We start from the raw sequence: 17,826 nt of genomic DNA, 5'->3' as shown, positions 1-17,826 counted from the left end.
GCACGAACACATGTTCCCTACGAAACCGTCGCCACGGCAAACCCGGCGTTGTCGCCGCTCTAGACCCGTGGACCGTGGACATGTGACCGTGTGTGGCTGACTTAGCGATTAGTTCCATGGGTCGAGGATCCACTAGTGGGGCGGCCTCACGCGACCAAAGCCACGGTTGACGAGCCGTAGAAAATCTTGCCGCTTTTCAGAATTTTACTACGTACATAGTTGGATTTTATTCGCATATTTCGATATCGGAGATTGAATACCTACTGTGCTTGGCAATAATGTTGATTATATCAGATTGAATTATGGAGTATGGATAGTGTCAATCAGGTCCGATCGACCATTTCCAGGTTTTTCTTTCTACGCTAATCGTGTAATGATGAATACTACATGAATGATCAAATTCTAGGCATAGATGTGTACCAAATAATGATGTCAAAGTTACCAACTAATGTATTGAGATATATTTGACTTGAGGGATCGGTTGTGCAACTTTCGATTGGGGCCCTGCAGGTGTCTGACTGTGCAGGTACCATGATTGGATAGACACATGTGTTGGCATTTATGGTTCTATAAACCGAGAAGATCTTAATTCGGATATTGAAATTCAGACTTAATTCATTGGAACATATAGGACCTCCGAGGTGCCCATACCACATTATTTAGATTATAGACCTGAAAATTGTCAAGAAAGGCGCAGTTAATGGCAAAATATGTTTTCAAGTTGGTGAATAGAATAACCTTAGAGCTCGAGGCTTTATCAATACTTGAGGTTGAGGAAATTCCATCCAATTTAAACTGCAGTCAAGCCAGCGCAAAATGTACAGTCAGCACACTAGAGAAAAGCTTGTCTGACTGCAGTGCGCCACATCCATCGCTGGAAAAAGCAAGGTGCTCTGGGTGTGCATTCAACCTCTGAACAATGCATGGCCACAGATAAGTTCCAAGGTTGGTTTTTGGAGTCATTGATGTACGTATGCCCATTATATAACAAGCTGATTATCCTATTTTCCTGCGGCGGTATCGTCTCCTCTGGTGATAGCCGTCTGAATTGAACGGGTTTCGCGATATGGTTCACTGAAAGGTTTTGTCTCCTAGCGGAGGCCTCAACAGATTAGATCATATCCGAACACTGCTAGGCAAGAACTCAAGAGATACACTACATTGTTATCCCTCAAAACCCTTTACCCGCAATCTCGCACCTGCTGCATCCACCCAGCAGCGCTGTCAAACAAATCAACGATAAGCCTCTTAGCCACGACCCACATACTGACAGCCGATTGATCGACGGCAGCCTCCGTGATCCGAAACCCACCCGAACCATCCAATAACAACTCGGACTGACGAGGCTAGCATAAAACTATCCAAGTGGGGAAATTAATGTTCCTGAGAGCTGAGTACCAAGAAGGACGCGTAATAATGGCTTACGATTTCCATTAGTGGGTTTACGCCTGTCACCACTCAAAAAGTCATCGCTCCTCAGGAGTCTGCGGTAGAAATGACCTCCTGCAGATCCTATAGACGTCCACGCGACACCACCGAAACATGAGGTCTGTGACAGACTATGTTGTGCAGGTCTGCCGGCGATACCATGCCAACCAGCTTAGGCGCAGTCTGGCCATTGTCTGTCTCTGCGCTATTCTCGCTATAATTTTGCTTTTTCCAGGGGTAAAAGAGCATATTATTCCTGTTAGCCCAATTGATCCTGTTAGCTCCGTTCAGCACCCAGTGGAGGTTGATAAACCAGCGTAGGTACTTCGAGTCGAAGCTGCGAGCTGTATGCTCCATAGCAGGTTTCAATTGAGACCCACTAACCTTCCCTAGTCCCATTCCCGAGCCGAGCTTTTTTGTGATCGATGGTTCCACGGGTGGTAATGACACACTGGTACATATTATAGAAACCGAACAGGAATCGGATGAGATTGTCTATGATCCTTATCCGGACTACAATAGTGCTGCCTGGAAAGCGAAATGGAAAGGCGCGTATCAGCAATGTGTTGGTCCGAGCGGAGCACTTCTGGACAGAGAGAACAAAGACTTATTTATGAAAGGATATAGATGGAATATGTCAAGTACGGATATTGAAATCACAGTTTCTCTTTGGTGTTTCTTACTAATTGAGACAGCCTTTCCCAAACCTGTTTTCGGTTCATACGAAGCATGGAATCTCGACAATAGTCTTTGTACCGATCGGTACTCCCAGTATGGTGCCTATGGCTACGGCAATGAAACCAATGAGATCTGGGCGAATGTGAACTTGGGGAATTTACAACAAGAATGTTTACAGCGAAATGCTGAGCGATATCAGGATCGCAACCCCGCGGAAAAGGCATTGACTCTCGATAAGATCCATGATGTATTTGGAAACCAAGACGCGGCTGCGACTGCTGAAGATAACTCTAGCACTGGTTATCACAGTCGCACGGCAGTCATTCTACGCTCATGGATCAACAAAGTGTACACAGCAAATGACATCCACTTCATTCGTTCCATGGTCATGGAACTGTCTCTCCTTTCCGGCGCAGAATATGAAGTCATCCTTCTAATAGATTCAACCGGCACTGAACTACCGAACCCGGCAGACCTAGAAGGCATGGATCGATTCAAAAAGGACCATCTCCCAGAGGAACTCCAAGACATTGCGGTTTTCTTCAACGAGAAGATTCTGGCGGACTGGTACCCAAAGATTGATGTCCACATGTAAGTATCTTGCATGTTATTCCACGCGATACTAACGTGACCCAGGGCGATCTTACAATATTTCCAACCAATCCAAATTTTCTCTCGGCTGAATCCACAATACGAATACACCTGGCAATTTGAGTTGGACGCACGCTACACAGGACATCTATACCACTTCCTTGAACAGGCAGCCGCCTTCGCAAAGAAACAACCACGCAAAAACATGTGGGAGCGCAACTCCTACTTCTACATTCCAGCCGTCCACGGCGACTGGGAAACGTTCATGGATACAGTGGATCAAAGCATGAATTCTCGCGAAGGAATCTGGGGGCCCAAGCCCGCCCTCGGCATCAACGTCGAAGACGAGGCTCCAAAGGTCCCGACCTCCGATAACCAGGATAACCTCTGGAAGTGGGGAATCGGCGAGGAAGCCGACGTAATTACCTGGATGCCCCAGTTCAACCCCAAGAACACCGGCTGGCCCTTCCGTGACCGGATCTTCAATTTCTGGCAGGGTACTCGTACGCCCGTCCGTGCGTCTCCGGTTGCTATGTCGCGTGTTTCGGCACGGCTGCTCAGACTGATGCATCAGGATAAGACGCGCGATGGATTTGGTCTTGCGTCGGAGATGTCACCGGTCTCTTGGGCTTTGTTTTATGGGTTGAAGTCTGTTCAGGTTCCGATGCCGATTTACCATGAGTTGAAGTGGGATCCTGTTGAGTTGAATGGAAGGGCTAATCCAGGGAAGCCGGGCAATGTTAATGCGGGGCAGAACAGTATTTGGACCTGGCAGATGCATGATGATATCATGTTGAAATTGTCTTATATGTTTTCGTCGGACTTCCCCGGGAAGCTCTATAGAGCTTGGTTGGGGCTTGATGATGCTGTTGAGGTAGGCTTTCTTTCCTGGATACTTGACGCATGTCAATGCTAACTATTGCTAGCGCGAGGAAAGTCACCGGCGTCTTTGTCTGCCCCCTATGCTCTTGCATCCGGTCAAAAATACCGAGTAATATCCATCATTTGGTATGCAGGTCGTCGCGTCTTTGGTCAACAGTTATTCACTTTGGTAGCGAGTTTCGGGGATCTTCAATTTCTTCAATTTCTGGTTTGAAAAGTACTTCATCCTGTATCCAGTCTAAAAACTTCCAGCTTTCTCCATTTGTATTATTAAAGGACTGATTTAGTTAAATAATTCTCATCTAATGGCCCAGATGCGCACATAATACGTACTCTGCATAATCACCCTATTAGAAAGACTGATGTACTCTCTCACAAACATCCATCAGCACAACAGGCCAAGGACACATGAACTGAAACCCGCTGCACATTGGCGAGCTGAGATTCTGGCTGCCAATTAAATTCTCCAGTTCCTCTGCTTCCCTCCACTCCGAGTCTATCATAACTCCGTGATCATTTTCGATCGCTCTTTTCGTCTCGATGTATAACATCTTGTAATCCAATGATGTGTCCACCGACCGGCACTTTTTTCGAAGCATTGCCAATGCTGCCAGTCGAATCTGAAGATTACTGCATTCCATGAGCATGAAGTATAAAACCGGAGAAAGCCCGGTGCTGGAAAGGAAGTCTCCGAGACTGGAAGTATTGAACACCGCCCCGAACGTAAAATCCGAAGTACCTTGAAACATCCCATTGGTACAGGTTATCTTCCGATAAAGACTGGGATCTGTCCATATCTTGCAAACCAACAATCGAATATGTAGCATTCTATGTGCGCTTGCTCCTTGGATGGAACTGGAGGATGTGAATAAAGCTGCGTCGTGCGACCACGCATCCAAGTCCGTATCCAAAGAGGACTTCATCAATTGAGCCCGTAGAAATGCTTCTTTATCTGATGCATTTGCAGCGCTTTGATCTAGCGCATATGCAACGTTCATGGACCGATATGTGAGCCAATCAAGTGCCTCTTGAGCTTGGATCAGAGTGACGAATGGGGGAGGGGATGAGAAGTCAGCCTGGACCAACAAAGGTATACCAAACAACTGGGATAAGCAGAGAACAAAAACATTGAAGTGACGGAAGATTGCCAATGGCACGGCAGAGGCGTTGTACGAGGCCAAAATCCTTCTACCGTGCTGATAGTGGATCATCGCCCTCATCGAATTACCCCGTAGAAGTTCAATACTCATAAAAACGACGGAAGCTATGACCACAATATCGAGGCTTCCCTGATTGAACTTAGCAATCTGCCGAATAGCGACGTGGTAACGGGAAATGGCGAGTTTCCTTTTTGATTGGCCATTTGCAAAAGCGCTCTGGGACCCCTCGAAAAGCGAGCTGATACACACAACTGCATTTCTTATAGCAGGTTGATCGTGACTTATTTGAATGACTGTATGGGTCCAGAAGGAGCGCGGTATCGGTCCTGCTAGTACAGGGGCCACCGCTTGGCGGAAAAAGGTCAAACTCCGGAGGTCTGGAGCGTTTGCGCCCGGGAGGGTAGAGGGCTGGATCTGTCGACATGCCTTCGGGACCCATTCTTTGTATCCTTCACAGTCCCAGCCGGATGATTGACATCTGATACACTGGGGTTGGGTTTCGTCGCATTTGACCCGACGGGCTCTGATACTTTCATTAGAAGGAGTGAGGGACGATGCGTGTGGGGAACTGACTTGCAGGTCACACATCCAGTGTGAGTTCTCTTAATGCCCTTTCGAGGCATTAGCACAACAATGATTTGGTAGAACTGGCGTTTAAATGGTCCGTGTATTTGGTGAAGCTGAAAAATGCATATTGAGTAGGCAGATGAGTTTTTATCTTCCTGATCCACGTGGAAGAATTAGTGTCATACAGCTAACAGGGATGTTGCTGCGTCTCAATGGTCCCACTCCCTTACACGGGTTTCCGTGGCTATATTCTTTGTACCTGCATTTGTCTTTTAGTTGCGTAACTAATCTTTTACTAGCACTGGCAGCTTGTTTGACATCTCTTGCGAGCTCTTTGGAATGCGATGATCAACTCTGCTCTCAATCTGATCAACAGAGCCCCTGGAAATATCGCCTTCATCGGAGCTTGCACTGCCAAAGTTTAGGCTCTAGACTTAACTCGGGCGGGGATGTGGGTCTTGCGGAAATGATGACTCAGTCTAACCGAGCTCGGAAGACGATGACAACAAACTAACCTTAATGGGAACTTTACTTTGCCAATTGCATCATGATTGTATAATGTCTCCCATGAAATCAACGAGATCTTCGTCCAGAGACCAGAATGTTGAATTGAACACGAAGGCACGAGAATTCGTCAACCATGGATCCTTTGCACCGTTTATCTTCGCTGCCTATTTAACTGCTGGGATTTCCCTACCATCATTGACTTTTGTCATTCACTCGGCTTGACCTTCCATTGCTCAGAATGGAGTATTTTCGAACTTTCTGTCCTCCAGCACCAACTCTTACGGAGAAGAATATTCCAGATCAATCTGGCAAGGTAGAATCACCATCCTACTACTCGTGAAATACCTCACAGCTCACGTTAATATCAGGTTTTTCTTGTGACTGGTGCCAACTCCGGCGTTGGTGCCGAACTGGCCAAAATATTATACGGCCAAAATGCCACCGTATACGTTGCTGCCAGATCCCAAGAAAAGGCTTTAGCTGCGATCGAAGAAATCAAGACTGCACACCCCGAGTCAACCGGGAGACTGATGTTTCTTCAATTGGACCTGTCTGATTTGACCACCATCAAAAGCTCCGCTAATGAATTTCTTGCGGCTGAGTCCCGCCTCGATGTATTGTGGCTCAATGCTGGGGTAGGCTATGCCAAACTCCTACCAACCTCGCAATTATAGCTAACCTTTCTTTTAGGTCATGATGCCACCACAGGGTAGCAAGACCAAGCAAGGATACGAGCTTCAGCTCGGGACCAATAACCTCGGACACTTTCTGTTTGTCAAGTACCTCCATGGTGTATTGAAAAAGACGGCAGTCACGGCACCAAAGGGTAGTGTTCGGGTTATCTGGGTTTCGTCTTCTGCCATATTGATGGCCCCAAGCCCGCCAATTGACTTCAACAATATGGATTACCATGAAGAGGAAAGCGCAATGAAGAAATACTGTCGCAGCAAAGCTGGAAATGTAATTCACTGTGCTGAATATGCCAACAGGACTGCTGGAGATGGAGTACTCAGTTTGGTGAGTCGGTCTTGTCTTCTGATGCACAAATGTCGTTGTGCAATAAGATAGGCTTTCCTGGCAGTGTCATGACTGGCTAACTCGTGGAATGTCAATAGAGTTTGAACCCGGGGAATCTGAAAAGTGGATTGCAAAGACATATGTCTACAGCACAGACTCTAGTGGCGGTATGCTCTTGCAGTGCATTTGTTTGTTTGTTCATCTCGCTGATCTCGAGTCACAGAATCTGATTCTGTACCCTCCTATTTATGGTGCTTATACAGAGCTCTATGCAGGCCTGAGTGCCGAAATCACGGAAGAAAATAATGCTTCATTTGGTAAGACCCATGATAACTCCTGCATCCAGACCTAGCTAATTGTCCAAGTTGCTCCTTGGGGAAGGGTCATTACTATTCGAAAAGATTTGTATGATCCGGAGCTGACGAAGAGATACTGGGAATGGTCCGAAGAACAAGTTCAGGGATACTAATTCACAAGCATATCCTGCGGGAGATATGTTGTTATCTGTACTATATGGGTTTATTTCATTGATGTGCAATTGTATGCCTCAATTACTTCATAGAAACAGGCTCCACTTTAATGCCAAATGAAACAATCACAAAACGAGGCGATTCGTTTGCAGCACAGGAAACACGTTTGTAGACCTTTGACTCATGCCTGTTTGTTCTTTTGATCGGAATTTTCACCGCTCTCTTCCTTCCCTCACCGCCCTTTGTTTATGTCCCCATCGGTTTCCAAGCAACGGTGAGCTTCTGAATTTCAAGATTTGAGTTTTTTAAAATTACGTGTGGCTAATATGAAAAGAATGAAAGATCATGAGTTACTCCGACTCTCACTTGCCCAACTGGGGCCATTTGCCTGTGGAGCAGTACATGATTGTGAGTGCCGAACATATGAATACGGATACGAACTATAGGCTAACCAACCCGCAGCGCAACTGGGACTACGGTTGCCCTCAACCCGCTAGCATCCAACGCATGCAGCTCATTGCAGAATTCATGAGTGTGCCAATTATACCTCGGGCCTGGTATCACCCGCAGGAGATTATCACTCCCACCGAGGCCCAAGTCAACTTGATTCTCCGACCCTGGAGAGGTCCCCACATTCGTCAGCTTGCCTGGTGCCTGTGGACCGAATCGACCTTTTGGCCTACTCTCATGCGCACTCATTATGACTCTTCGCAGCCTGGCGATGACGTGATGATGGATGAATGGGCTGCACTCGGTAAAATGGTCGACCCGGACTCGTTGACCAGCCCATTCTATGCGATCAATGACGCAAGCTTTTTCGGAATCCGTGAGGTCATCCCTCACGAATACCCCGACTGGCGTCGTATCTTCGCTCTTTTCCCTGAGATTGCTGGTCCTGAAGCTGTCTTTGCTCCTGAGCAGGATACCATTCGTTGGAGCGTCCTTCCTCCCTGGCAGAAGTATCGAATTGATGCTTTCAAAAGGCAACTGGCGTTTGAGAAGAACTGCAAGCCTGGCGAGTGGTTCGGAAACCCTTATCGCATGATCGAGATGTGCGCTGCTGGCATTCACTACGCCATGGCTGCGGCGTTTATCATCGTTGTTGATCGGCATGCATTCACGACTGGACATCCCCTGCTCGTCTATGTCGACCACCACGGACAACTCATCCGCTCCACTCGCTTTGAGCTCACTGAAAAGACTCTCCTCTCAATTGCCGATGACTGGTTTCGCGGAAACCTGACTCCTTGGATGTGGGAGGATAGTGAAGTCGGCGAGATGTACGAAGTCAAAGGCGAGATTGGTCAGGTTTTGTACCAGCTCGATGAGACTGACCTGGCACCCCCTGACCTCATGTGATTGAGGGAGTGGTTTGAGAGGTTTTCCTCTGACCTGCACTTGACGTGCCTTTATTCCTATGTCGACAACGACTTATGTGACTGTGGCTGAGATGGCATATTCTGATTATATTTTTTATGTGTACCGGACCTGACTACATATGACCATAGCCTGAGTTTAAACTGAAGTAAATTAAAAGCATTGCCCCGCCGTATTGTAACATTTATCTGCTGATACTGCAAGTACTCGGGAGCTAATCAACCTACCTTGCGACGCAAAATGCTAAATGATCCACTGAGCTGACCATGAACATCAATTCAAAATGTCTCATAGAATTCACCTATATCATATCTCCCTTTAACCGCTCTGTGTACCAAGCTCTACGCAGACATGAGCTCAGCAGCCTTTTCAGCAATGGCATAAACAGCAGCCTGATAATGAGCTGCCAAAGGCAACGGAAATACACTCGCGTCAACAACACGCAGACCCTCCACTCCATATACCCGCAACTGCGTATCAACTACCTTGCCCATAGCCGCTGATCCACCTGGATGATAGAACGCCACACCACCAAGCTTTATCGCCTCATCAACCTCTGCATCTGTCGACGAAGCACTTAAAGGTCCAAGACCCGGACGAGGAACCTCCTCCAGCACCGTCTCCTGGCCTTCGGGTGTATCTGTGAGTAGCTTCGTGACCTGCCTCACACCCGCCCGCAGTGCCGCTCGATCAACCTCGGTGGCATAATAATTCGGGTCAATCAACGGTGCCACACTGGGGTCAGCTGACGCAAGCGTGATACTTCCTCGGGAAGTAGGGACGAAATCCAGCACCGCAGAAGCGATATGAGTTCCGTCCATGGGAACCTCCAATCCGGCTACGGCTGCACCGGCAGGAGCATACACAACCAGAGTCTCGACGTGGGCGAAGTTTGGAGCTAAATACGGGTGAATGGATGTCTCTTTCACGCCGTCTGCTTGCAACGCACGCTCCATTTCCTCGCGTGGTGTCTGCAAAGTGGCAACCCAGTTACAGGGAAGTCCAAGGCCGTATGCCGGGCTGTCCCAGAGAGGTGTTCCGAGCGTCAACCCTCTTTCGGGGTTGCGAAGCTTCCACCACTGGTTGAATGAGAAGTGGTCGTGGAAGTTGCGGCCTACTTCTGGTGCGTCTACTTGGACGGAAATATTATGTTTGGCAAGCTCGTCACGAGGACCTATACCTGAGAGCATGAGAACTTGTGGCGTACGGTAGGCTCCTGCTGAGACCACGACTTCACGGGATGCGTGGAATATCGTTCCGTCCAGGAGCTCTACCCCAGTTGCGACCGTGGCTTTACCCTCTGAGAGCAGCACGCGCTTGACATGTGTCTCGGTCTTGATTGTGATGTTAGACTTGTTGGTTATTCCATAAGCTTCACTCGCGAGTTGGCGTTGACCGTCGCGCCAGTTCTCGGTGAGTTCTGCCAGTCCCAATGGAGATCCGTTATTCCCATCCGATATGGTCGGGACCCCCAGTCTACCCCACGCTTCCCGCAAGGTGTCGCGCAGTGGATACTTCCGGTCGGCACTGCTAGAAGTAACAGTCGCATTATGAATGGGACCAGATCGGCCATGAATGGACGCATCAGCATTAGGATCCCAATGTGTCTCGGTCCGTAGGAAATACGGCAGAAGAGATTTGTAGCTCCAGGCATCATCGTTCACTAGTTTAGCCCAGAGATCATAATCGGTCGCATTTCCTCGAGTCCATGTGCCGTAGTTAGTGGCTGTGCCACCACCCAGTGCCTTACCGGCGGCTACATAGCATTCACGACCATTGAGATGGGCCTGCGGTACGGTGGTATATGCCCAGTCAAGCGGGGATAGATGTGCCCCAAAACAGGCGAGTGGGGTACTAGTTAACGGGTGTCCGACAACGCTGGAGCCGGCTTCCAGGACTAAAATTGATCTGGATGGGTGATATTCAGCAAGGCGACCGGCTAGAGCTGAGCCACCGAGGCCGCCTCCGATGATGATATAGTCGTAAGTCTCGTTGACAGACATGGGGATTCCTGAGGAGTTGTGTTGAGAGGGGTAAGTTGTTCCATTCCTGGAATTAACTTGGGGCTAAATATTCGAGGCGCACGACCCCTGTACCGGTGCAGGTTTATGTGCGGTCGATTGGCTAGAAATACTCCGGTGGACATCGATTTACCCCCATAGAATGCTTTTCATTCGATGAGAATCGGGCCAAAGCGTGTCGAGGCTGAAGTAGTTTCATGGGGCCAAAAATAGGCAGACGGACAACCTGCGACTGCAATTCAGGTGCTTCGATTTCAAGATTTCTGTGTTATAAATTGGTTGGATTCGATAGAATCTTGTGTTTTTCATAAATTCTCAATATCGACGAGGGACGTGGTCATCGTAGATACTTGTGCATAAAGTGGAAATGTCGACCCTGTAATGATGTCACATCAAACTGCTAATACAGACATACAATGCAACTCCCATGAAAGACCATTGTGAATGCGGGGATCACGATCGTAAATCCGGGGAAGAACCACAAACCCTGACGATTTAAGCTTTCATCAAAGTCAATCCGTTTCGCGTGACGGATGGGTGACAGTGTTGATGTCATCATGGTGAACCCCACATTCCAATATATTTACATGGGAATTTGTACTCTCATCTTGTCGTGGAGAAATTAAATTGAGGTCCAGAACTTGCAATGATTCCCTGGCGTCCGACTTCGCGTCTGCTTCGATGTGTGAGTCTTGCCTCGCGATGACCGGGAGGCTGAGGCTGAACGTGGACAGGCCCGAATCCCATCAAAGTCCCAAAGACGAGGGCTGGGACTACTGGAATTCAATTCCCACAAGCTTTTGAGACATGTAAGACTTAACCCAGTATCCTGAGCATGACTGTCATTAACATCTGGGGAAGTTCGATATTCCAGTGCCGAATGGGCATGTGGTCACGAATCCAGAAGAGGCGCAGAGGGTGGTGTCTACCATCCGTAGGTTATTATTCTCTGCAAGTCACTCATACTGACCGTTCTGCAGATGCACCCTCAGTAATCAAAGCACAGGTTCTAGCGGGCGGCCGAGGAAAAGGAAAGTACAGCAGCGATGGCAAAGGAGGAGTCCGCATAGTTAATACGTATATATCCATCCTAATCGAAACCTAAACTGTCTCTGACAACATACAGACCTACCGAGGCATACGATAATGCCAGCAACATGCTCGGATATTACCTGACAACAAAGCAAACACCACCAGAGGGCCTCCTAGTGAACAAGCTCTACATCTACAAAGCCGTGGATGTTGCCCAAGAACTATACGTCGCATTGACATTCGATCGCGACCGCGGCATGCCCGTCCTCCTCATATCCGATGACGGCGGCGTTAACATCGAGTCCAATGTCGGGAAACTCCAGAAGTTCTGGTTCCACATGCCACACGGGATCGGCCCAGAAATTTTCGCCTATATCCAAGCGCAACTGGGATTCTCCGATTCGGAAATGGCAACTATGTCGCATATTATTCATCAAATGGTTGAGCTTTTCGAGGAAAAGGATGCTACTCTCCTTGAGCTGAATCCGCTTGTGCGAACACCTGAGGGAGACTTCGTGTGTCTTGATGCGAAGTTCACGTTTGATAATTCGGCGAGGTTTCGACAACAGGGTCTTTTTGGGTTGGAGGAACGGTCTCCTGAAGAGGAATTGGAGTTTGAGGCTTCGCAGTTGGGGCTTTCGTATGTGAGGCTTGATGGGTATATTGGTAATATTGTCAATGGTGCTGGGCTTGCTATGGCCACGAATGATTTGATTGATTTGTGTGGTGGCAAGTGTGCTAATTTCCTTGATGTCGGTGGGGGAGCAACGAAGGAGACTCTGTCGAAGGCTTTTGAGATTCTGAATAATGATCCGCGAATTAAGGGGATTTTGGTGAACATTTACGGTGGTGAGTGCGGCGGATCAATGATGAAAATCTCATATTGACTGAAGAATTTCTAGGTATTGTGCGATGCGACATGATTGCCGAGTCTATAGTTGCCGCCGCGGCGGAAACAGGTGGATTCAAGATACCGGTCGTGGTGCGCTTGCAAGGTACTAATTGTGACAAGGGCCTGAAGTTGGTGAGTACTCCTCAAAATGGTATTGCTTGCAGTGCTGAAATGTCCAAGATTGAGAACTCGAACACGGGGAATCTTACAGTTGAGCCCGATTTCGAGGCTGCTGCTCAAACAATTGTTCGACTCACTGGAAAGTCTGAATAGGGACAAGGACGCTGCATTGAGAAAATCGAATTTATAAGAACTTTGCTTACAGTACCTCCGGAAATCGGTGTCACCACCTTCACTCTTTCACTGTTCTCTCGAGCGCTAATGCTAAGATCCCATATGTTGACGTCCTGATTAGGACTAGTACCTTCCGTCCTGGCAGGATCTGGTCCCACTTTTAGTCTCTCAAGCTTCGTACTTGGAACAGCCAATATCCAAGCTATAGATACTAAAACGTAAGATAGCTACCAATTCACGCTACTCGAGTCCGACGGACACCAACAACCTTTCGTATAGAATTATAGTAGCTTTGAATACAAACAAGGACTTCATTTCCTCCTTGGCATTTAGAGAGAGAAAAAAACAAACTTGAAAGCATAAGATCTGTAAAGGAAGAGAGAATCTTGACTAGTCGTGTTGAATTTGTTCAACTCACACCGCTTATTTCATATTGACTGAGAAGGACTGCAATATTTTACTAGTCCTAGCTATTACGTATTATAAGACAAGGCTTGGCAACGTGGAGCAGAAATTTGAGGCTCCTTGGTCGGTGACGCGTCACTGACGCGGCCATCAGCATGGTTGTTGTTGCTTATATAGGAACCATTCGTACCATTGGACAACGCAGACGCCCATTAAACAAAGAACTTAGTGATTGTTGTTTTTATTCTATCTTTGTTACGCTCACCTTTTATTCTAACGACTTGAATCTTGAAATCCTCATTACGGCTGGACACAGCTCTGGACTCAGCAATTCGCCTCAAAGTCCACCCGGCTGGTGGAGTATTGAAACCAGCAAAAAAATGCTTGATAATGCACTGGCATTATCCTTCTTGATGTTAGTTATCGCTGCTTTTATATCTTGGTATAATGGTCGCATCGATGAATTCTGGTATAGAATCAGTTCTTTTCCTTACTGGAGTAAGTATCCCACTTAATATTTTTTCAATAATGGCTAATTAATTCACAGCTCGATAAAGACTGCGTTTATATCGGAAGATGTTGTCAATACGCCATATAAAGACGACTTGAAATCTCTGTCGCAGCTGGAGAAAGGTGGGTCTTTCCCTTTTGCTCTGGGTACAGAATGTTCGTGGTCATAGTGCTTGCCGATTGGACGTCAGGATATCTGGCGAGGGACAGATACCTCGCATATTTCTGTCTCCTCCGATCCATTTTTAACGTCAACGCTGTTCAGCGGTTGCAGGTCTAGTAGCGTCCTGATAAAAATTTACTAGTCGACTACGCTTAAAATAGGTTAGCCCTTCTTGGCATTAGTTTCTAGAAACAATGAAAGAGTGCAGGTAGTGACACCGATTTTCGAAAGTACTGTACAAAGAAAATAAAATCAAATTGTGTATCTATGAATTGCTTGTCCAGCGTGATAACAGTTTCTCCGATAACCCAACCGCACTTGCAACGCTTTTTGAGACTGAAGCTCCGCTTTCTCGCTCGAAACCAGAAATATAGAACAAGCCCGGCACAAGTTCAGTATTGTGATCATCAATACCAACGCAATCCTCATTACTAGTAATCGGAACCCCATTGCGCCAATATTCGCGATGGACCCACCGAACGGTTGGATCGATGCCGGCAATCTCAGGGTTTTGACTCGCCAGTAACATAGCCGCATCAGACGGCCAAAGAGCCGAAGCTTGGCTTGGATCCCAAGATAATCTAACCTCTGGGCTTTCCTCTTCCTCATAATCCTGGATTCTGACCATCCCGGTAGTGTAGTTGATTACTACGCTTCGCTCTAGGGGCCAGGACGGAATAATTGGAAAGCTTGCTTGCTCTGGAAACGTGACATTCTTCCTGGCGGTTCCGTTATGTTCCATCAAGGAGGCAATATTTTGGTCGGTGAATGGATTTTCTGAGACAACTCGGTAAACATTCTCTGATTCTCCGGAACACCCATTCAAATAGAATTTTTCTGATTTCTCGAGTACCAGGAATGATGGTGGGTTCTTCTTTGATCCAGACGGATTGCAGCAATTTCCCAGATTCCAGATAAGGTCAGGTACCTCTGCATTCCCTGTCAGGTTAAATGTGACAGGGTCCAATGGCAGACGGGAAATAAAATGAGTGACATGGAGGGGAGTATAGGTGATCTCCTTGGGGGCGGCTGGTAGCGGTAGATCAACATCGATGTCCGTCTGGCCGAATGCATGGGCAAATACTACCGTGTCGAAATTCTCAACATGAGAGGTTTCTTCGCCCATGGCATTTTGAACCCAAGAAACGTCAAACGTATTGTCTCTCAACCTTTTGATGTGCGTCACGGTGGAGTTGAGTAAAACGGTTGCACCGCTTTTCCCAGCCAGCTCCTCCAAAAATGAAGCGCGGCATCGTCGAGGGACAAGTGACTTTTGAGGTTCACAGCTGATACCCCATTTCTGAGCGAATCGAAACATCTCATCTTCATCAGGACCATCTCGACCAACAGTGGCCCAGTTCGCACCTTGTTCCCAGATCTTTCGCGTATCTACCGCCAACTGGTCCCAGAAGCGACTGGACCGCAATGTCTGCAACACAACCCTTTTCAAAACATTCCACGTGAAAGGAAGTCTTTCCAGTTGCTGAGGGATCAATTTTTCTCCATTCCATACGTTTACCTGAGATAAAGGAGATCCAAGAACGTGAGGATGTCGAGTCTCAAATGTGAGACCCACATCTTGTTCCAAGTCAGCAAGCAATGCGTCCCCTGCATCAAATGACTGGGCGCCGGTATGGACTGTATCGTGGGATTTCTCGCCGGCCTCGGCGTACATGCGGGCCTCTTTGATTCGACCGCCAACATATGACTCTCGCTCAAATACTGTCACGTGCATTGTGATTGCGGGGTCTTGATTCTTTCTCAATGCATGCGCCAGAGTTATACCGGCAATTCCACCCCCTGTGGCGGATGACAGTTAGCTACCAACCGAGGACGCTGGTCTTTGTAGGATGAAAGGAGAAGGCTATTACCGATGATGCCAATTTTCCGTCGTGACTCTAACACCGAGTGGTCTTTCGCAAGCGGCAAATTTTGAGACATTGTGAAGACGAACAGCAGGATGATGAGGATGTAAAAAGAGGAAACCCTAATACTCTTCAAATGTCCCAATGCCCGTGGATCAAGGGGATATTAATCCTAGCTGCCTATTGACAGGTCCGCTTAGATTCGTGCGAAATATAAGGCTAGGGCGGAATCATATAAACAGCTGCCAATGAATAGATGCCTATCTCCTGTACCTGGATAAGTAGCCCACGGTAGAGCTTGGAACTGAAAGAGAAAGAAACGAAGTTTAGAGCGCGAATGGTGGATGTCAGAATCCATCAGCGCTGACCAGGCACCAGCCATTTTCTTTTCATTGGCTACATGCGTCAATGATGAAATTACCTTGCACACAATCAGTATGAAATTACTTGAAAATCCAGGCATCCGATTCATTTTCATTTGATGACAAAACCTTTACATCTGCAACTAGACAACATTGTTCACTGTTCTTTTTCAAACAATGGAAACAACTTGTGTGAACCGCTTTCCGCCATTAAGAGTTATTTGCACCCATAAGCAACCTCGACAGCGTGGATCAGTCTACCGGGGACTTAGAATCATCATCTTGCCCCGCGTAAGCCACGTCTGGTACCAAGGATTCACTGGACCAGCTTTCCAACAAGTCTATGGCCAAGCGAGTATCAGAGTGATCCTTTGGAGAAACTTGTTGGCGAAGCTTGATACACTCGGAAAGGAGGTCCACAGCATCCGTCGTCTTTCCTCTGGCCTTCCAGATAGAAGCCAGGCTTTGCATGATCCTCAAGGTTTGAGGATGCCCAGAGCCCGAAGCTTTCTTGCTGCTGTCTAGAAATACCGTTGCAAATTCCTCGGCTTCCAGGAATTGACCCTTCTCTCGAAGCATATTCAGCAGCGGCTCCATGGGCATAAAAGCTTTATGATTGTCCATTCCGAATATCTCTTGCCGGGCCTTCAAGATCTTCCTCATTATGGTTTCGCCTTCCAACCATCCTCCATCCTCCCAATACATACATCCGATACTTTGCATTACGCTGAGACTCTCGGGATGTCTCGCACCAAACTTCCTGATGGCTATCGGGAGCAAGTCTTTGAACAAATCATAAGCCTCAGTCAGCCGACCCTGTAGGGAATATACATTCCCAAGTCTGTTCATGTATCTGATGGTCTCACGATGGTCATGCCCAAATATCCTTTTCGTATCTGTCACGGCCTCGTGAAATAGCTCCTCGGCCTTTGGTAGATTTCCCAAATACATATATGTTGAGCCCAAAGCTCCGATAGCAACAAAGGTACTAATATCCTCAGGATCCTTAAGCTTTGCTGTCTCAACAAGCTCCAGTCCCAAGGTCTCTGCTTCCTGATATCGGCCCTGCAACAGATATATGTCAACCAAATGGCTTTTGGCTAGAAGTTCCTTGCGACTTCCTGAGTCAGATATTCGCTTTTGCAGTTCAATATATTTGAATACTTCTGACTCTGCATCTTGCAATCGGTTTTGCTCTTTATAAATGGAGATCAAAAGCATCATAGCAGTTGATACATGACCACATTCCATGCGTTCAAGGCTTTCCGCATTTTCAATTATTGGTCTGGTAATTTCTTCGGCATCTGCATATTTTCCAAGGCTCATGTAGGTCAAGGCAATATCGATGGTGTTCCAGATTATAAGTTCATTCTCCGGAAGAAGACATCGCTGGAATACCTGAAGGGAATCAAGAGACAAAGGCAGCAATACCCCAGGGACTTCTGCCTCAGACAGGTAACATGCTGTGCGATGTAGAAGAATGCCCCACTGTACCATCAGCGCATCGGATGAAGGTCGTTGTAGTTGTGCTGATTCGACATGCGGTAAAAGCAAGCGGCATACTGCCCAGTCCGGCTCCCTATTTAACTCCTTGGGGATTGCATT

At 47.4% G+C, this 17,826-nt stretch overlaps 7 protein-coding genes across 7 annotated transcripts; 4 read left to right on the top strand and 3 right to left on the bottom strand.

Moving 5' to 3' along the window:
- Window positions 1–1,542: 1,542 nt before the first annotated feature.
- On the top strand, window positions 1,543–3,692 carry N7484_000225 (DUF3405 domain-containing protein; the record flags this gene model as incomplete). Its single annotated transcript, XM_057110646.1, has 4 exons — window positions 1,543–1,745; window positions 1,822–2,697; window positions 2,743–3,571; window positions 3,624–3,692. The coding sequence occupies 4 exons, from the start codon at window positions 1,543–1,545 to the stop codon at window positions 3,690–3,692; spliced, it is 1,977 nt and encodes a 658-aa protein (XP_056977872.1).
- Window positions 3,693–6,051: 2,359 nt separating this feature from the next.
- On the top strand, window positions 6,052–7,299 carry N7484_000224 (short-chain dehydrogenase; the record flags this gene model as incomplete). The annotated part of the gene is made up of 6 exons (XM_057110645.1): window positions 6,052–6,126; window positions 6,182–6,448; window positions 6,504–6,830; window positions 6,929–6,997; window positions 7,054–7,147; window positions 7,196–7,299. The coding sequence occupies 6 exons, from the start codon at window positions 6,052–6,054 to the stop codon at window positions 7,297–7,299; spliced, it is 936 nt and encodes a 311-aa protein (XP_056977871.1).
- A 346-nt stretch (window positions 7,300–7,645) lies between these two features.
- N7484_000223 (uncharacterized protein) lies at window positions 7,646–8,659 on the top strand (the record flags this gene model as incomplete). The annotated part of the gene is made up of 1 exon (XM_057110644.1): window positions 7,646–8,659. One exon carries the CDS (start codon window positions 7,646–7,648, stop codon window positions 8,657–8,659), a length of 1,014 nt encoding a protein of 337 aa, XP_056977870.1.
- Window positions 8,660–9,018: 359 nt separating this feature from the next.
- N7484_000222 (GMC family oxidoreductase) lies at window positions 9,019–10,680 on the bottom strand (the record flags this gene model as incomplete). Its single annotated transcript, XM_057110643.1, has 1 exon — window positions 9,019–10,680. One exon carries the CDS (start codon window positions 10,678–10,680, stop codon window positions 9,019–9,021), a length of 1,662 nt encoding a protein of 553 aa, XP_056977869.1.
- A 664-nt stretch (window positions 10,681–11,344) lies between these two features.
- Window positions 11,345–12,895, top strand: N7484_000221 (succinate--CoA ligase subunit beta; the record flags this gene model as incomplete). Its single annotated transcript, XM_057110642.1, has 6 exons — window positions 11,345–11,383; window positions 11,433–11,507; window positions 11,560–11,632; window positions 11,679–11,775; window positions 11,825–12,579; window positions 12,633–12,895. 6 exons carry the CDS (start codon window positions 11,345–11,347, stop codon window positions 12,893–12,895), a joined length of 1,302 nt encoding a protein of 433 aa, XP_056977868.1.
- A 1,364-nt stretch (window positions 12,896–14,259) lies between these two features.
- Window positions 14,260–15,935, bottom strand: N7484_000220 (uncharacterized protein; the record flags this gene model as incomplete). The annotated part of the gene is made up of 2 exons (XM_057110641.1): window positions 14,260–15,794; window positions 15,866–15,935. The coding sequence occupies 2 exons, from the start codon at window positions 15,933–15,935 to the stop codon at window positions 14,260–14,262; spliced, it is 1,605 nt and encodes a 534-aa protein (XP_056977867.1).
- Window positions 15,936–16,473: 538 nt separating this feature from the next.
- Window positions 16,474–17,547, bottom strand: N7484_000219 (tetratricopeptide repeat protein; the record flags this gene model as incomplete). The annotated part of the gene is made up of 1 exon (XM_057110640.1): window positions 16,474–17,547. The coding sequence occupies one exon, from the start codon at window positions 17,545–17,547 to the stop codon at window positions 16,474–16,476; it is 1,074 nt and encodes a 357-aa protein (XP_056977866.1).
- Window positions 17,548–17,826: the final 279 nt, after the last annotated feature.

Source organism: Penicillium longicatenatum, assembly GCF_028827895.1.
Source record: "Penicillium longicatenatum strain IBT 33135 chromosome Unknown contig_11_segment0_segment0, whole genome shotgun sequence".
Classification (NCBI taxonomy): domain Eukaryota; kingdom Fungi; phylum Ascomycota; class Eurotiomycetes; order Eurotiales; family Aspergillaceae; genus Penicillium; species Penicillium longicatenatum.
Note: the sequence above shows the minus strand (reverse complement) of the source record. Positions and strands in the feature narration are given on the sequence as shown.